Raw genomic sequence first — 17,028 nt, 5'->3', positions numbered from 1 at the left:
AGCTGAGGATCACACCATCTAGTGGCAGGATTCGTCAGGCCCAACTGTCCCTTGCTAGAGATTCAGATTAACATTCTAATAATGACCAAGACCACTGAATGGGTACCCACAGAGGAGGCACCAAGGAAGTCACTGTCTCTTTTTCACAGATGGGGAAAGTGACATGCAGGAAAGCTAAGTAATTCATCCAATATTAAACTCTGGTAACTGGGGGCCAAAGCCAGTGTTCAAAACCATGTGCCTGGTTCCTAAGATCATGAGTTGTTTTTGTTGTTGTTCTGCTTCCCCACTCTGCCTGTCAAGACACTTTGTGGCTGTCCATATTAATGTCAGTACTGTAACATCTGTTGGCTTGAATAGAAATACTGAAAGTAGTCTTGTGCCCTGGAGACATCTGAAGTTGCTGTGGCCCTGGCCCAATAACTGCAGCTGGTAGTGTTTGCTGTGTGCCAAGCTCTATGCTAGGCACTTTACACACATTATTTCATTGAGTTCTCCAATATAAAATGGGTGCCATTTTATTCCCAGCACGAAGAGACATAACTGGTAGATGGAAGAGCCAGAATTCAAACCAAAAGTGTCCAACTCCAAGTCCCACAGGGGCAGAATCACCGCAGCAGAAAGAACTTCCCCCACTTTGTTTTTCAAAAAGAAAATTGTAAAAATAAATAAATAAATAAATAAATAAATAAATAAATAAATAAATAAATAAAAGAAAAAGAAAAAGAAAAAGAAAAAGAAAATTATAACACTTCTTACCGATGAGGCTAGTGATTTCTGGCTTCTGTGCTAGTGCTAGTCAAGTTGCCTTTTGCCACTGGATGTGATGGCACCTGCTTTCCTCCTGTCATGCTCATGTTAGAACTTTGCAGTAGGAATTACACATCTGTAATCCCCAGGCTCTATGGCTAAGTCCACAATGGTAAGATTTTAGGGTGACTTGTTAACGTAAAGATGGCATTGTATAGTAATGTAATCATTCATTGAATAAATTGAAATTTTATTGGACAAAATTAAGATGTTATTATACAGAGCCCCTGTGTGTGTGTGTGTGAGAGAGAGAGAGAGAGAGAGAGAGAGAGCTAGAAGATATACATTAGCCAAGAAGTCAGGACCCAAAAATCCTACTGGAGGTCCAGATATCTGAGTAACAATATTACTTTCTGACAGAGAACTATTTACTAGAAAGATTCTCAGTAGGAACTGAATTGCTTTTATTAGTTTATTTATAGTGTGCACTTCCCTTTTCACCTCTATTTCAAAAGAGAGTATTTGCGCTTTTTCAGAACATGTGAAAGTCCTCCACTTAGAGTCCTAGAAGATGTTTTCTACCAGTTTCTTGTTCAGCGGCTCTCCGTGAGTTCCAGTGAAGACGGGGAGGTGTGGGGGGCGAGCTTCCATGCTGTTCATCCTCTGTGGCATGCATTTCCTAACCCATCCCCCAGCTGCCTAGAGCAGGATCCCCACACAGGCAGGTACAGGGCCACTTAGGAAGCTCCTCTGATTCTGGCTCCCTATTATTCCTCTTCTCACTGCTTTACTATTCTACACTCAGTTTCAAACTAAATAGAAATGCAAATGGGCATATGAGCATCTAGGTTTCCCAAAATACACATTTTTCATGAGAGCTTCCCTCTTGAAGTGTGTGGACAGAGCCAGCATATTATCTCCCCATTATCACTCTGTTTTAATGTCTAACTGACAGATGCCTGTCAGTAAAACAAGGAAATAATGGGCAGAAAATGTCTCTGCTCTTAGCAAAAAAGAAAGACCCTGGATTCCTGTCAGGCTCAGAGACTCACATCAGCCATTGTTAAAGAAGACTTATAAATGCCTCTTTGGGGAATACCCATGAGTGGCCTAAATGTTTTCACCCTTATTAGTGAGAAGAAGAAGAGGGAGCTGTTTCTCATACATGTGCAGATTTCACCCACGGTGCAAATTTCTCTCCCAGTGGAAGCATGCCCAGCATGTTAATGTGTCATTACTGCAACCCTGGAGTAGGGCGCGGACATGCCAGATGGCACCTGCAGGCTTCACTGGGTGAGAATGCTTTTCTGATGAGTCACAGACAAGGTCCAACTGATACAGGCTTAGTGACCTCAACTAGTCAGCCTGAAGCACTGTGGTTCCGCTTACCTGCTTCCATGCGCTTCAGGCACCTTCAGATGTACCTAGTAAATAATATGACAGTGGAAGTCTACAGGGGCAAGTGACACCAAGTGATCTGTGCTGCAGTGAACAAAAGAGGGAATATTTTAGATTTGTTCTCATTTCCCTAAGAAATTAGTCAGTGCAGAAGGCCTCTGTCTACAAGGAGTGTTTGGCCTAAGGAAAGACCTATCAACAGTAAAGACAAAGTCAGATGCCAAAGCTGGTGAGGGAAACAGTGCCTGGCCATCTAACCGACAGTGCTAGATGGCAGGGACCATGCCCTTGGCCTGTCATGTGTCCATTTAAATCGCAGGTCCAGTCCTCTATACCAGAAGGGTTAGTGACGGGGTGATGGTCTGATTTCTTTTTTAATTTCAGTAAAAACAGGTGGACCTTTAAGAATAATCTGAACAATAATAAAACAACTCAGTTGCTATAGCTTGTAACTAAGGCACCAGTTCCTTACTCTGAAAATTGGCAATCAAAGGGAAAAATTAAGAAGTGATCATGTCTTTTCTGTGCAAGTTGGATTTCAGCATAACCAGATTGCACACATTGATGAGGGAAAGTTCTTCATTACAGAATTCCTGTTACTAAAGTTGGAAGGGAAGTTCAACTGATAAGGCTTGATTTTTGTGCCCCCCTCCCATGAGGTAATTGCTTCAAGCAACTGTCATCAATGAATGCAATCATTAGACCATTAGAATATTGATGGGGAAGTCACATGGAAGGAATCATCTGCCATCCCTTGAACCTAGTAAAAGTGGGACAGCTGCCCATTACATTCATGCCCACTGATATGACACAAAGAGAAGGACATAGTGTCACCTATGAACTATTGTTGTCTAAGAGATGAACTTGAGCTCTGTTGAGCCTACTTATAAGCTTACAGAAAACACAGGGGATAGAGGAACAGAATAAATGATACCACAAGAAAGCAAATTCAGAATGTGGCTTTCTTCAGCAAGACAGCGGCATGGAGAAAAAAAGGAGGTGGCAAGTAAGAGGTACTTAAAGAGAAATCTAAATATTACATCTTGTTTGGATCCTTTAAATAAGCCAACCAAAACAGATTTAGGGGGAGGGATCTGAATATACTTTGGGTTTTAGATTATACCAGAGGATCAGTAAGTTTGTTAGATGTGACAGTGGCTTTGTGATTATATAAGAAAATGTCCATATTTTTAAAAATTTATACTGAAGTATGTAAGGGGTAAAATAACAATTTCTGGGATTTACTTAAAAATTTTAATAGGAAAGGGGTGCCTGGGTGGCTCAGTTGGTTAAGCATCTGCCTTCAGCTCAGGTCATGATCCCAAGGTCCTGGGACTGAGCCCTCTAATGGGCTCCCTGCTCAGTAGGGAGTCTGTTCCTCCCTCTCCTCCATCTGCCCCCCTCCCCACTCACACTTGCTCTCTCTCTCTCTCAAATAAATAAATAACCTTTAAAAAACAATAATAGGAAAGAAGGAAGGAATAGAGGGAGAGAAAGAGGGAAAAAAACAAATGTGACAGGGCAGCCCGGGTGGCTCGGCGGTTTAGCGCCACCTTCAGCCCAGGGTGTGATCCTGGAGACCAGGGATCAAGTCCCAGGTCGGGCTCCCTGCATGGAGCCTGCTTCTCTCCCTCTCCCTGTGTCTCTGCCTCTCTCTCTCCCTGTGTGTCTGTCATGAGTGAATGAATAAAATCTTAAAAAAAAAAAAAGTGACAAAATCTTGATTGTCAGATTGGCACAATGGCGTATATGTCAGTTTACTTAATATTCTCTCTGTTTGAAACTTTTCATGGCAAAAATACTAAGGAAAAGAATAACAGATCTCTCTCAGAGGTGATAGTGGGGATCCAAAGCAGCTGTAACTAGGAAAAGATCATTATCTGATGATCAAAAATGTCTCATGTTGGTTTTTTTTTTTTTCTTATTTGAAGATGTGCTTTTCTAAAAGAAAAACTCATTTTATTAGATTGGGCGGGGGGCAGTAATCACTAGAAACCAATTCCATTGCCTGACATCAAGCAACTGGAGGAGAATTTGGGTAACAAATAGTCTCTGGTGTGAAAGTGAATGCTGATCTTAGCTCAAATAACTTGCTTTCTTCAGCATCCGCAGTGGTTGGTCTCCAGGGATTTATCTGGCTACATGTATTTTTCACATTTATTAGTGAAATTGGAGATTCAAGAATAAAACCCAGTCCTCGGGAACATTTTGTTAATTTGTGACACACCAGAGATTTTTTTTTAGCCCATAAAGCAAATGAATGAGCTCCTTGGGGGTGTAACTGTTATTTTCACCCTGGAAGGCAGTAAAGACCCACTATATCTATTAAGCACTTAGAGAATGAAAATGAATAGTGCTACAAAAATAGAAAAATATACTCACAGTATTGCTATTAATAGTGTAATATTTTTTTGTCTGTTCTGAAGGAATACCCATCAGATGAAAAATTAAAAGGAAAGGTAAACCTTGGTATCACATTTGGCTGTTTTATCTTGGTTAAGAATTCAATTCAGTGTCAATATTAAGTTGTTTTGCTTCTGTCAAACAGGCTGGATCAAGGTTAAGGAAACTCACCCATTCTTTCCTTTTTTTTTTTTTAAGATTTATTTATTTATTCATGAGAGACACGGAGGCAAAGAGAGAAGGAGGCTCCCTGTGGGGAGCCTGATGCAGGACTCCATCCCAGGACCCCTGGATCACGCCCTGAGCCAGAGGAAGACGCTCAGCCACTAAGCCATCCACTTAGAGGCAAGCCACTAGCCTGCCTCTCTAACAGGCTTTAAAGATACTAGGCTGTTCTCGGGAGGCTCAGGGACAGAGCAGGCTAGTTGTCACACTGAAAAAGTCTAGTTATAGCTGATGCTCCAGCAGGTGGTGGCTCTGTAAGATGCGAGGACTGATATAGATGCATGGTGAGCTGGGCCAGGCAGCCAAGGGAGCAAGAGGAAGAAGGGGCACGTGCTCAAACGAGAGAAAGTAACTCCTCGGAGATCCCTTTGAAGGAGTTCATTGAATGCTTTGCATTGAAGTAGGTATGACGAAGGTACGAAAGAGGCCTCATTCCCCACCAGTTTCATGATGCACAAGAACCCAGTGATGAAGTGAAGGGATTGTATGATAAAGTGATCTTAGGTAACTCAGCCCTTGGCGAAATGTTGCTTTTTTTCTCTCGTGCTTGTTTGTATCTTGACTTAAAAGACTTGGACCCGTTTATTTTAGGGAAGCACTAAAAAAGAACCTATGGTTTATCTCTGCATGTATGAGGATGCTTGCGAGTGTGTTTAGTGTAAAGGGAGGGAACAGAGTCTATGGGCCGAGAAAAGTAATTCTGGGGGGTGTTTTTGTGCTTTTCCGCTATATTTACACAAGACTGTCAAAGCAGATGTCATGTCAGCAATTCTGCCTCCGTGAGATGTTTGCTTGGGCAGACGGGAGGGTAGCAAGGAGATGCAGAGGTAGGATCTGGAAGGGGCCTCTTATCCCCACCCTGACCCCTGGCTGTTGAAGGATGACCTGCTGCCCTGCAGTCCTCAGCACTGCTCCATGTACCAGGCACACACCTACCCCAGGTCCTCAGTGTCGGGGCGACAATGAGGCTTAGCGCCAAGTAGTTGTCTTCTGTTGATAAGTGCTGGATGGCAGTTAAAAGCCAGGGGGCTCTGTCCCTCTCCCACACACTGCCCCCACTAAGGGCTCCCAGAGTACTCCTGACCCCAAAGCCAAACATGTGCAAAAGCAATGCAAAGATACACAGAGACCCTGACATGTCTCTAGAGCACATGTGAACGAACCATGGGATTTGAGGGGCTTCTAGTAATACGAAGCATAAGATAGGGAGTTCTCTAGTAACAAAGACAGGGCTGAAAAGCAAAATGCAGGGAGCCCCCATCCTTACTTTGCACTCGCCTAATTCCTTGGGAAGCTGAGTGACTTCAGTTACCTCGGGCCAAAACCAAGGGTAATGCAGCCAAGTCTCTTTAGACCTCAAGGGCCTGATGGTGCTGCAGGGAGGCCTGGGCCCCCAGAACCTGACAGAATGCAGACTCTGGACACTGCCCTGGGGAAGGGCAAGACTGCAGCCTCCCTGTGGTCGAGGTGAAATGCAGACAGGGAAAGCCCCAGAGAACCCGGGCTTAAAATAAGCCAATAGCTGGCTGGATTCTAGGACGCGGGAGGCTGTGGTTAGGAACTTAACAAACCTGTATGCCTAGGATGGGGCTGTTTGCACAGAAGAGGATGAGAGAAGTAAAATCTGGAATGAACCCTGCATCAGCTTCCTTAATGCTCAGCATTCACTTGGATGGTGGCAGAAAATGAGTATGAGTGTAGCAACAGATTGGGGGCTCCGACTCTTAGAGTGTATTCTGTCCTCAGTGGGGCTGCAGTGTTCATCCCCTGTATTATCAGATATCCCGGTCAGCATGCGTACCCTCCACACTTCTCCTTAAGCTAGACAGGTAGCTGTTTGGTCCTGGGTGCGCTGAACATCACTTGAAGGATGGATACATTTTTATTTTTCATCTTCAAGTGAGGTCCTGTGACCATCTGATTCTGTTTTACCTTTTCCTCTCTGTTATTTTTAAACTTGGCATTTCAACTTCCCTGATGTGTCCCAATTGCTTCCCAGTCCCCAGAACTCATCAGTGAGCTCTGCTCCCCCACTCACTTCCCCCTCCACACACTCAGCAGGGCTGTGTGTGCAAGAGCCAGTTATTATTTACAAGTGTAATTCAGCTGTCGCTATGTCTTTGAATGCACAGGGTAGTTGTGGGATTTTTAATTACCATTTTCATCTATATAATTAAAATTAAATGAAAAAATGGATAGCCTCCAAGATCGAATTAATTTTATGAGTACTTCTTGAGGGGAAAAAATATGTATAAACATGATAATTGTTACTTGATTTGCCTTCAGCAGAACTAGAGAATTTTACCTGCCTGAAGAGAAAATTAGTCATTTTAAATGAAAAAAAAAATAAAAAAGATTAGTCCAATACTTCTGGTACATCTTGCAGCTGAGAAACAAAAATAATAACGTGGATGGGAAATGATAAATAACTCTGGGTATCACTTTCAAATACTACACTGTGTGATTGGATCTCTCCGGATCCAACTTGCCCTTATGCTAATCTGGATTTTTTCCTCTTGAGTCATCACTAGTGTTTACACACTCCTCAAAAAAATGTCTTTACCCCCAAACCAAAAACTTCCTTCATACTTGGAAACAAGCGTTTCGCCTGCTTACTCTGCTTTGCAAGTGTGACAATGCACACATCGGCGGAGAATAATGAGAAAAAGGGAAGTTTTTTTGTTGTTTTGTTTTTTGTTTTTTAAATCCATTGGGCCAGCCAGTGTTGCAGTCTGCAGACTCATGAAGTGCCTGATGGACATGTTTATAAAGACTTGGATGGTCACTTTATTTGGAATGACAAACTCTCCGCTCCACATAATGAGGTCAGTGAAGCATCCAGAAAAGAAACGTATAATTTGGGAGCATGGGTCTGAAGCACAGCCCTGCCGAGACTATTTAAGTTTAATGAAGCAGCTACTTTGCCGCTACACAGTCTTAGTAAATAGCCTCCTTGGCGTGTTTTTGAAAACTTAAATGTTGCTGGTAATCGTGTCCCAGCCATCTCCTTGGAGAGCCTTTGTGCCCTGTTCTCAAAAGAAATATGCCACTTTTACATGTTAATGGTTTTGAAATTAGTCATTCCCTCCATTTTCGTTGGAAAGGAAGGTCAGTGTGTGATTCCCCTCCTGCCTTCATTTTCTGTGAACATTCCGGAAACTCCAAATCAGTTCATCAGGCGTGCAGTGCACTGTCTGGTTATAACATGCCTCAAAAGCTAGGGAAATGTTCTATGAAAGAGCATTCCTATTCTCAGAGATTGTTCTTAGAATTCAGAGGCTAAAAGGCTCCCTCAGAGGGGAAAGTTCCTGGACAGAGCATCATTGCTTTTTTTTTTCCCTCTCATTTCAATCAGGAACCAATGTGTACTGCCCGCACATGGGTCTCATTGAGGAGGCCTTGCTCCCAGAATGGGCAACCCCTCTAGGAGTGCTAAGGGACACTTGAGAGATGCTTCCTGAAGCAGATTTGCTCACGTAAAACTAAGGTCAGGCTTCTGAATCCTGGACCAGTGTTAATGATGTGTCACTCTGTGGGAGCACAAAGCCATCTAGTCATTCCCCCAAATTTAGAGCAGTTTCCCCTGAGAAAGCAGGGGCATGACTGCTAGTGGAAAGTTGCCAGATCTTCACGGCTCTGCAACGCTTAGAGGGTCTGGGGAATGGTCCTCAGAAAATGTAAAGCCAGATTCAAAATGGCCAGACTCTGTACCCTCAGAAACTTCAAAGGAATACCCAGTAATTTATTTTAAAAAAATTTTTTTGGAGTGGATGAAAAAATGAATACATTTGCTTCTTGATTCTTTGTTGACCAACTCTGATTGTGGAGTGACAGAGGACCCTTCTAGAACATATGGAGACCTGCGGATCCTACTTCTTAAAAAATTTCTGGAATTACTAGGGTAGAGTTTGGAGGTCCATTCTTGCTGCTGAGTGCCACTCCAGGTTGGGCCTGCTCAGTCCACTGCCAGGCAGCCTGCCTGACCAGGTTAGTGCCAGCTAACACACATACCCTTACGCTCTCATTCTTACCTTCAACCCCATAGGAATTTGTATACCCATACAGAGATGCCAACCTAACATATTCTTCCCCCAAACAGCCTTGTTGTCCTAAATCTAAGAGATTACAGTTGACTTGTTACTGAAACGCATTTCTGATGGAAGCAGGTCTGAAAAGGCACTTGGGAGTGGCTTGCATTTTACTTTCTAGGATATCTATCACATGCTAGATAAGCTAAGATCATGGTGGCTGCTCTAACATATAGACCCAATTATCAAACGTAGTAACAGGTTTTCATTGTATGCCTTCACTAAACATTTTCATGGACAAGTGAGGACTTGTGTTCAGGGATCTGAGGGAGACAGGGCTGGGGAGAATGAGGAGAAGTGGATGTACAGGGGAGAGGGTTCCTTCATGCTCACCTGCCAACAGAAATGGAGTGGAACAACATCGGAACTCAAGCGTGATCCAAAAGTACAGTGTGGTGGAAGCTCACCAGCCACGGGGAAAGATAGTTTTCAAAGACAGAAACAAAATGCAGCTCAGCCTAAAAAAAGAGCAGGAATTAAAGTTAATGTGGCAATAACTCTCTGCACAGGACCCATTCTAGTTTATAAAGCATGTTCACATGTATTATTTTGAGGCCTCACAAACACCCCGATGAAGTGGCTCAGGAAGTATTAGTACCTTTATTCCAAATATGTGAGAAATTTCAACCAAGGCTGAGAGGCCGAGTGATTGACCCTGGTGAGTCCTGAGCCAAGGCTCAGGCTTGGATGTCCTGCCTCTGAGAACAGAGCCTTCTCCCATAACTGCGATCCTCAGGGAGGTTCCAGGGGCAGTGGAGGTGAACAGAACCCCCCCCCCCCCCGCCCCTCCTCCACATCCTCCGGACACATCCTCATGGTGCCAGCCACGTTCCCATGGAAATCACTTACCAAAGGCAGACTGTTCAGAAACAGGGCAACGATTAACTGCAGCCTGGTTGGGTCCTTGCTTTGGTATAACCTGTACTCTACCCTTTAAAGGGGTCACAGTTTAACTGACAGGCCTTTTGTATCTTAACAAGTGTCTCATTGGGCTTTCATTTATCTAGCCACTCCCTCCTCTTTGGCTGTCTCCCTCTCGTCCACCTAGCGCCACACTGTTCACTGTGTGCAGCTGGATGTGGCCAGTGCCAAATCATGTTTTATTCGGAGCCTGAGAAAGCAATTATACAAGGAGTCAAGCCTGGCCAACAAAGGACCTGTCCTACCGGTACAATCTGATGTTCAAGTTTGCAGAGAACACGCCACCCCCCACCGGCACTGTGGTGTTGTCCTGAGAAACCCCAGCAAGCCAAATTCTTGGGTGAACTAGGAAGCTACTTTCCCACAAGGGCAGCAGCGTTTATAAGGAAGTGGTTGAATGGTGCTTGAAATTTTGCAGGATGATCAGTGGAAGCCCAGTTAGGCTGCAAACCGACAGCTCAGCTCTTTCTAGCATCCACAGCAACAGCCTACTGTTTTCCCAGGTGGCTCTGAAGGAGACAGGGAAATGCAGTGGGCCATTTGTCACTGCCCCAGGTGCCACATATGGATGCCAATTGGTGCATGCAGCCTGCAGAGACCCTGCCCTGGGTCTGGTCAAGGCCTCTGGGCTCCCTTTTGACTGAGACTAGGGAGAACGTTCTCCCTTCTCTCCTTCACCTGAGGAGATGCTTAGATCCACGTTTGTGGGGTCGGAACCAACTCAGCCCTTCCTGCTACAACCTCAGGTGCCTGTGCTCTGCATTATCCTTTCCACCCCATTTGCAATTCAAGACATGGTCTTTTAGAAGCATGGGAACTAACTATGTGCATGCTAGTCTTGGTATCTCAAGGTTATTCTGGTGCATGATGGTTGGCAAATAGGCTGGTCTGTTCTTCAGTGAGTGCTAGACTGTGGAGTGTCCCATCAGACAGGTCCCAAGTGGGGTCCAGGGCTCTGCAGAGATGACACAAGAGAAGTGGCCAGGGCTCACCTGCAGAAGGAAGCAAGGTAGAGGAGCCTCCTGTCCCTTTATGCCCAACTCCTTGCCCTGCACTCATGGGAATAGAATAAGCCCATTAGATGGCTGGTGATATAGATCCCTTTTGCCTTTAAGAAGAAAAATGAAATGAGGTATATTGCCCAGAAGTGAAATTACAGATATAAAAGAAGCATAAAGGGAACTCTACTTCTAAAATTGTTTTAAGGGCATTTTATTGCAGATTTAGGTCATATACTTCGAACTACTTTCTTTGATGAGAACTTAATCTGGGTTACAAGTGAATCAACGTGGGGAACATTGTGTGCCTGCGTGATGTATCTTCACTAGGGTAGCCTAACCCCTGAGAGCCCGCGGTTCCTTTCCTCCCTCTGTGCATTCTTCCTCTACCTCCTTCCAGTTCCATCGAGCACAGGGAGGAAGCATTTGGTCCTGTGAGTTGAAGTTATGCAAAACCCGAAAATAGACTCTCAGAGTGCATCCAGACATAATGATTCCATGTGGCAAGAAGGTCACTGTGTCTGCTTTTCCTGCCAACGTATCCCTGGCTCTTAATCTATGGCTGCCTTGTGAAGCAAGAGAGCTGTGCCAAGAAGTTACACTTGGTGACTGGGAGGCATGGGAATTTAAAATCACGTCAATGGAGTTTTATAAGAGCAGGCTGGGGGAGGGGGATTACACACAGTTTTAGAAGTTGGGCTTTGAACATCTTTTTGTTCTGCGGTCTGAGAGCTACCATAACTCAGTTATTAAAAAAAAAAAAAAAAATCTGGCCTCAGCTACAAATCAGCTCCACTCTGCCAACCCTGCCAAAAATTAAAAAGACATCCACCCAGAAAGTCTGTGGTTATCCGAGTGGTGGGATTATGAGTGAGTTGTGTTGTTTTCCTTGCACTTTTCTGTACAATCTCTAACATACACTCTGGTTTTCACAATGTAAAAAGGAAGAAAGGCAGGAAGGAAGGAAGGCAGGCAGGCAACAAATCCTATTTAAAAAGCAAAACTAAACTACCTAATTATCCAGTACATATCCTTGAAACCTTACTGTCTAGTGGTTGTGAAGTCCTCCAGAGTTGTAACAATGCCATGGCAGAGGCAACTTTGCCTGGGCCCCCACATCAGACCTCAGACCAGGACCGGTGTCTGTAACCCCCTCCCCTCCACCAGGCTCCAAGGGTATCCCAGCAGAGAGCAGACCACAAACGCTGAGAGGGCTTGTGGCAGCCAACGACAGGAATGCGAACATGCTAGAGCAAGGCCAGCCAGACACCTCAGCAGCAAGGAGGAGATTCCCTTCCTGTCCAGCTGTCTTGATGGCCAGGCCTCCTGACATGTGCTTGCTAGGAGGGAGGGCATCCGTTCAAGCTCATCTGCAGACACTGTGTTCTCATCCTAAGAATGTCCAGTTGATGCACAATGTTCTGGAAGCTGGGAAGATCCTGTTATCCAGACCTGTGGGAGTCAAGTCCCATATAATAAGTGGAGGAAAGAGCGAGGAGAAAACAATCCTTTGAGGAATTCCAAAAATCCTCCTGGGGTCGTGGGGTGGATTTCCTTTGACTTGAGGCTTTTACCATCCAGTTTGCTTATTGACGTGGACTCAGTCCATCAGGCCAATCCTGCATCCATCTTCAGACTCCAGGCTGTGTTGAGCTCTGGAGCCTGCAGCAAGTAGGCTGGAGAGAAACAGCCATATCTCCAAAAATAAGATGCAACTCCTATGAGTTTCCATAAAGACCTCTATTTTTCATGCATTACATCCAAACTTATTACTGGATGCAGTGGGGTTTGTTCATACCAATGAGTGAGTGCTTTGAATCTGAGGTCCTGTTGAAGCCCACACCACCCCAGTGAGGGACAGAATTCCTTGCAGGCTGTGTGACAGACTATGTGTCAGGGAGGTAAGGCCCATATTAAGAATGGATTATTTTTAACAGGCAGTGGAGGTATCATCCATCCTCAGTTCCTGCATTCTTCTATGTGATCCTCTATGATGATGCAGCATCCCTGGATTTTTAAGTATTACGCTAACAGACTAGATTCTAGTTTTTTTTTTTTGATTCTAATGTTTTGATTGTGATGTCCATTAAGAAAAAATTTAACAAGTTCGCCCAACTCATCATTTCCCATTAATAACCATTTAAGACAAGGCTAAAATAAAATAGGTTAAGTTTTTCAAGGAAGTTAATTGTCAAGATATATTAAGTAGAAAATTGTGTTATGGGGCACGGATATGGCAACAGTCAGAAAGGTGGACATTAATTGATTCATTCTGGCCAATATTGTCCTAGAAGCTACTACTTAGCCAAAGTCTTTTCTCCCCACCCCCTTTCCCCTGTTTTTAATCTTAGCATCTCAGAATGAGGCTGAATGGGAATAAACGACCTTACAAGAAAGAAAGAGTGGCAAACGGTTTTAATAATGATCTAGTAACTTTGAGAGAGTGTCAACAAAGACCTACTGCTTCTCTGGCATAGAGAAGGAAAACTGCTTATCTCCTCTTCAGATCTGGCCCCAGAAGGCATCAGGCCCTCCCCTCTCCAAGAGCAGGGCTCTTAAATGTTTATGCACACCTACATGCTCGTCTCGTTCATAAGCATGTCCACTGTTTCTTGCAGGCTCCATGTGTGCACGTGCGCGTGCATTACATGGTAACAAGATCACACGCCACGTTGAGGCTCCCCCTGTTATTTATGTTAAATAATGACATGATGATGTGGGTGGCCTGTAATTCCCCATTTTCTGTTAACCACCCTGCCCAAGGAAACTGTTTTCTGATCTCTCCTAGATGGAAATCCTGTATGAATGTGGAAGCCATTAGCAGAGTAATTGCTGTCTGTTACCATGACAACCAGCCGCTGCAGTCACCTGCCCGAAGTGTTGCCAGACTGCACCAGCTCGGCTGCGCCCGTGGTGAAGACCGTGGAGGATTGTGGCAGCCTCGTGAATGGGCAGCCGCAGTATGTCATGCAAGTTTCGGCCAAGGACGGGCAGCTGCTGTCAACAGTAGTGCGGACTCTTGCCACCCAGAGGTAGCACCACTATTAAAATAATTGAATCTGTAATTGATCTGGAGGACTCTCTGTCAGATGGAAAATGCTAAAGGGAATGTAATTAGCGCTCCGGGTCTTTGTGTCAGGTGAGAGGAGGTGCTGCCCAGGTCCTTTTGTCACTGTTTCTATAGCAATGGGGTATAAAGCTACCATTCATGTTGTTGAGTTTTCTACTTCAAGTCACGCTGGCAGAGAGCCAGGCGGGGAAAGATCCCACAAGACACAGGGTCGCTTTCTTTACCTTTGTTATTTTGACATTGCTATGGTAATTACACTCTTGTCGCCGGGTGTTGACAAAGGTAGCCCTCTGATAGCATGGAAAGAAGGAGGCACCTGATTTCAGGAAACAAAGCCAAAGTGACTGGACTTGTGGGCAAAACTTCTGAAGTGGCATTCCTGGTGCTGGTACCAATCAGCACCACCTGATGGGAGCGCCATGCAGGGCTCCTTCCTGGATGAGTCTCTTCTCTGGCACGTCCCCACTCTGGGGGCCTCTTCTGTTGACTCCTCCTCTGTGCCTCCCACCCCCACTCCTGATCCTTGAGGACATACCCTGCCTTAGGAGGTACTTTTGTTCAAACCACCACAGCTCACCTCCCCTGAATGAGGAACCAAAGCAAGGCCAAAGGTTCTGAGCAGCCCAGAGATGGCTTATCCAGGCAGGTACTTTGTCCCTGGAGGTCTCCTCTTGTGCTGTTGCTGTCCGATGGCAGATTGAAAGCCACAGGCTGCCCAGCCAATACATGTTCCTTGACTTCTCCACCTTTCTGTTCAGGATAGGTAGGGGAACTTTGATCGATTAATGTGAAATGGCTATAGGCACTGGACCTGTCCTCTCATAGCAGCAATGACACCTCTCACCCTAAAACTTTGGGCCAGTCACCCACACAGTGACCACTTATCTTGGTCTGAGCAACTCAACCAAGCCCTCCAGTAGAGATACAGGCCCACCTGCGGCCAGACTGCTGGTAGCACCACAGCATTTTCTGTTGCCCCAGCCTGGACGTGGCAGCCGCCAGACACAGACTCACACCTTTGTGTGTCTTGTAAACACTGCCCATGTACCTTCTGCTGTCCATTTCTGCAACTATCACTAAGGGATAAAGTAGGAAAAAAGTCCATCTATATTTTTCCATCTCTCGAAAAGCTTTTAACAATTAGTTAGGACTCAGAATATGACAAGGCTATGGGCATCATTGCTCATATGTGACATGAGACAGATAACTGTGTGTGCAACCATCACCCTGGCGGACTTCATACATTTTGTTTAATCAGGAAGAACAGACTACAGAGTTAAAATGACTTAGAACTGTGAGCCAGTGTGTGTGTGCGTGTGTGTGTGTGCACACATATCAGGTGTTTTCACACGTTCTCCTATCACGTGGTCATGTAAACCAGATGATTTTAGACTTTCACGTGCATTTGGCTCAGTGGGTATGAAGGAGCTAGGAATAGTCAAAGAAAAAAAAGTCAGATCCTTAAACTTTCTTCTTGCAGCCCTGGGCCTAAATGAATTCTATACCTGGGCAAGTAGGTAGTCTTTTCCCCTTTTGATCCCCTTTCAGCCTTCATTCATTTCTAGGATCATCCCACAAAGACCCTTAGGGGATGACAGTGCTTCCATGACTGTTTCCATTTGGCCCATGTAGATGATGTCAAAGAGAGTGATGGGTCCAGGTCAGGTGAGGGCAGGTAGAGAGGCTAGTCCTCAGATGGGCACACACAGTGATAACATAGTTTAAAACCAAATGCCCAGGCCACGTGGGCAGAGGGAGCCTGCCCCTTCTTCTGCCTGTGTCTCTGCCTCTCTCTCGTGTGTCTCTCATGAGGAAATAAATAAAATCTTCAAAAAAATGAAACCAAATGCCCAATAAAGGACAAAATGGGAAGCAATATAAGATGTAGTTCAGAAAGGAATTGTCCTCTCATAAGACACAGTATGCACTGGGAGCTGAAGTGTCTTAGTTTGAGCTCTTCATTGGCCACGAACTTCCCTGATGAGTGGTACATCATTTGATTTTTCCCTGACCTGAGTTTTCCCGCGACTGGAAATAGTTACCATTAACTACACATTTACCACATGCTGGTCCCTATACCAGGCTTCTGATTTGGACAAGCTTTTCTCATCCTCATGTCACATATGAGGAAGGCACCATTCTTTGCACCTGTTTTAGAGAGGAGGAAACTAAAGTATAGAGAGATGATGTTACTTGCACCAAGTTAGCCAACTGGTAGCCAGCAGAGCTGGGGTTCAAGCCAGGCTGTGGAACTTCATAGCCTTCCTCATGAACCACTATGACATGTGCCTTCATCAAGGCCAATGAAGTAATACTTATTACTTGCATTTGGCTTGATATCCTTAGCATCCCAGAGAGCATCCTTGGGAAACTCGAAGGATCATCGGCCACTCAGCTCAGTGCTCTGGCTCAGACAGCAGTTGTGTGTGATGGCTTGAGAGTTGGCTGCCAGTTAACTTGCCTCCCCTCATCCTCCCACCTTTATGAAAGGAGAAATGAGAAGAACCTCTAAGTATTTGAAAGTGTCCTAGCTTGATTCAAAAAGACACAACTGGCCTAGAAACTGCAGTTGATATACAAAACAATTTCCATTTTTAATGGTGAGGGATAGTTCTGATTTTCTGGTGGGTAGTTTGAACAATACCCATAACCAAGACAAAAATAACATAATAAGCTGATTGCTTTCACCCACTTTCAGCCGTGGGCCACCCCCTACTTCTTTATATTGGCAAAAGGAGAAGCCCAAGGTCCCTGGCACTGACCCCCACTGCCACATACACAGTGGACATCTAGGGTTTTAAAGCAGGTGTCCATTTGAGTGGCTGCCACTGGGGGAGGTCTGAAGGACGTGGAGCCAGAGGGCTGTCCTCATGGTGATGGTTTCCAGCCTGGTGACTGGCAGATGCCTCTCCTTTTCTTGCAGCCCCTTCAATGACCGGCCGATGTGCAGGATCTGCCACGAGGGCAGCAGCCAAGAGGACTTGCTCTCTCCTTGTGAATGCACAGGGACCTTGGGGACAATTCATCGGAGCTGCCTGGAACACTGGCTGTCATCCTCAAACACCAGCTACTGTGAACTCTGCCACTTCAGGTTTGCAGTCGAGCGCAAACCCAGGCCGTTAGTGGAGGTCAGTAATTGGGGCACGTCCTGAAAACTTAGCTCTAATGAGCAAAT

General features: G+C 45.1%; 1 protein-coding gene across 1 annotated transcript in view; it reads left to right on the top strand.

Annotated features, from left to right (window-relative positions):
- Positions 1–17,028, top strand: part of MARCHF3 (membrane associated ring-CH-type finger 3) — a 137,180-nt gene that overhangs the window by 88,721 nt on the left and 31,431 nt on the right. Inside the window, exons 2-3 of the mRNA XM_025433182.3 lie at positions 13,572–13,815; positions 16,777–16,981. Coding sequence (XP_025288967.3) covers positions 13,628–13,815; positions 16,777–16,981 — 393 coding nt within the window. The 5' untranslated portion in view covers positions 13,572–13,627. The remainder of the gene's footprint in view (positions 1–13,571; positions 13,816–16,776; positions 16,982–17,028) is intronic.

Source organism: Canis lupus, chromosome 11 (genome assembly GCF_003254725.2).
Source record: "Canis lupus dingo isolate Sandy chromosome 11, ASM325472v2, whole genome shotgun sequence".
NCBI lineage: Eukaryota > Metazoa > Chordata > Mammalia > Carnivora > Canidae > Canis > Canis lupus.
The sequence above is the reverse complement of the archived record's forward strand: the minus strand, read 5'-3'. Positions and strand labels throughout refer to the sequence as shown.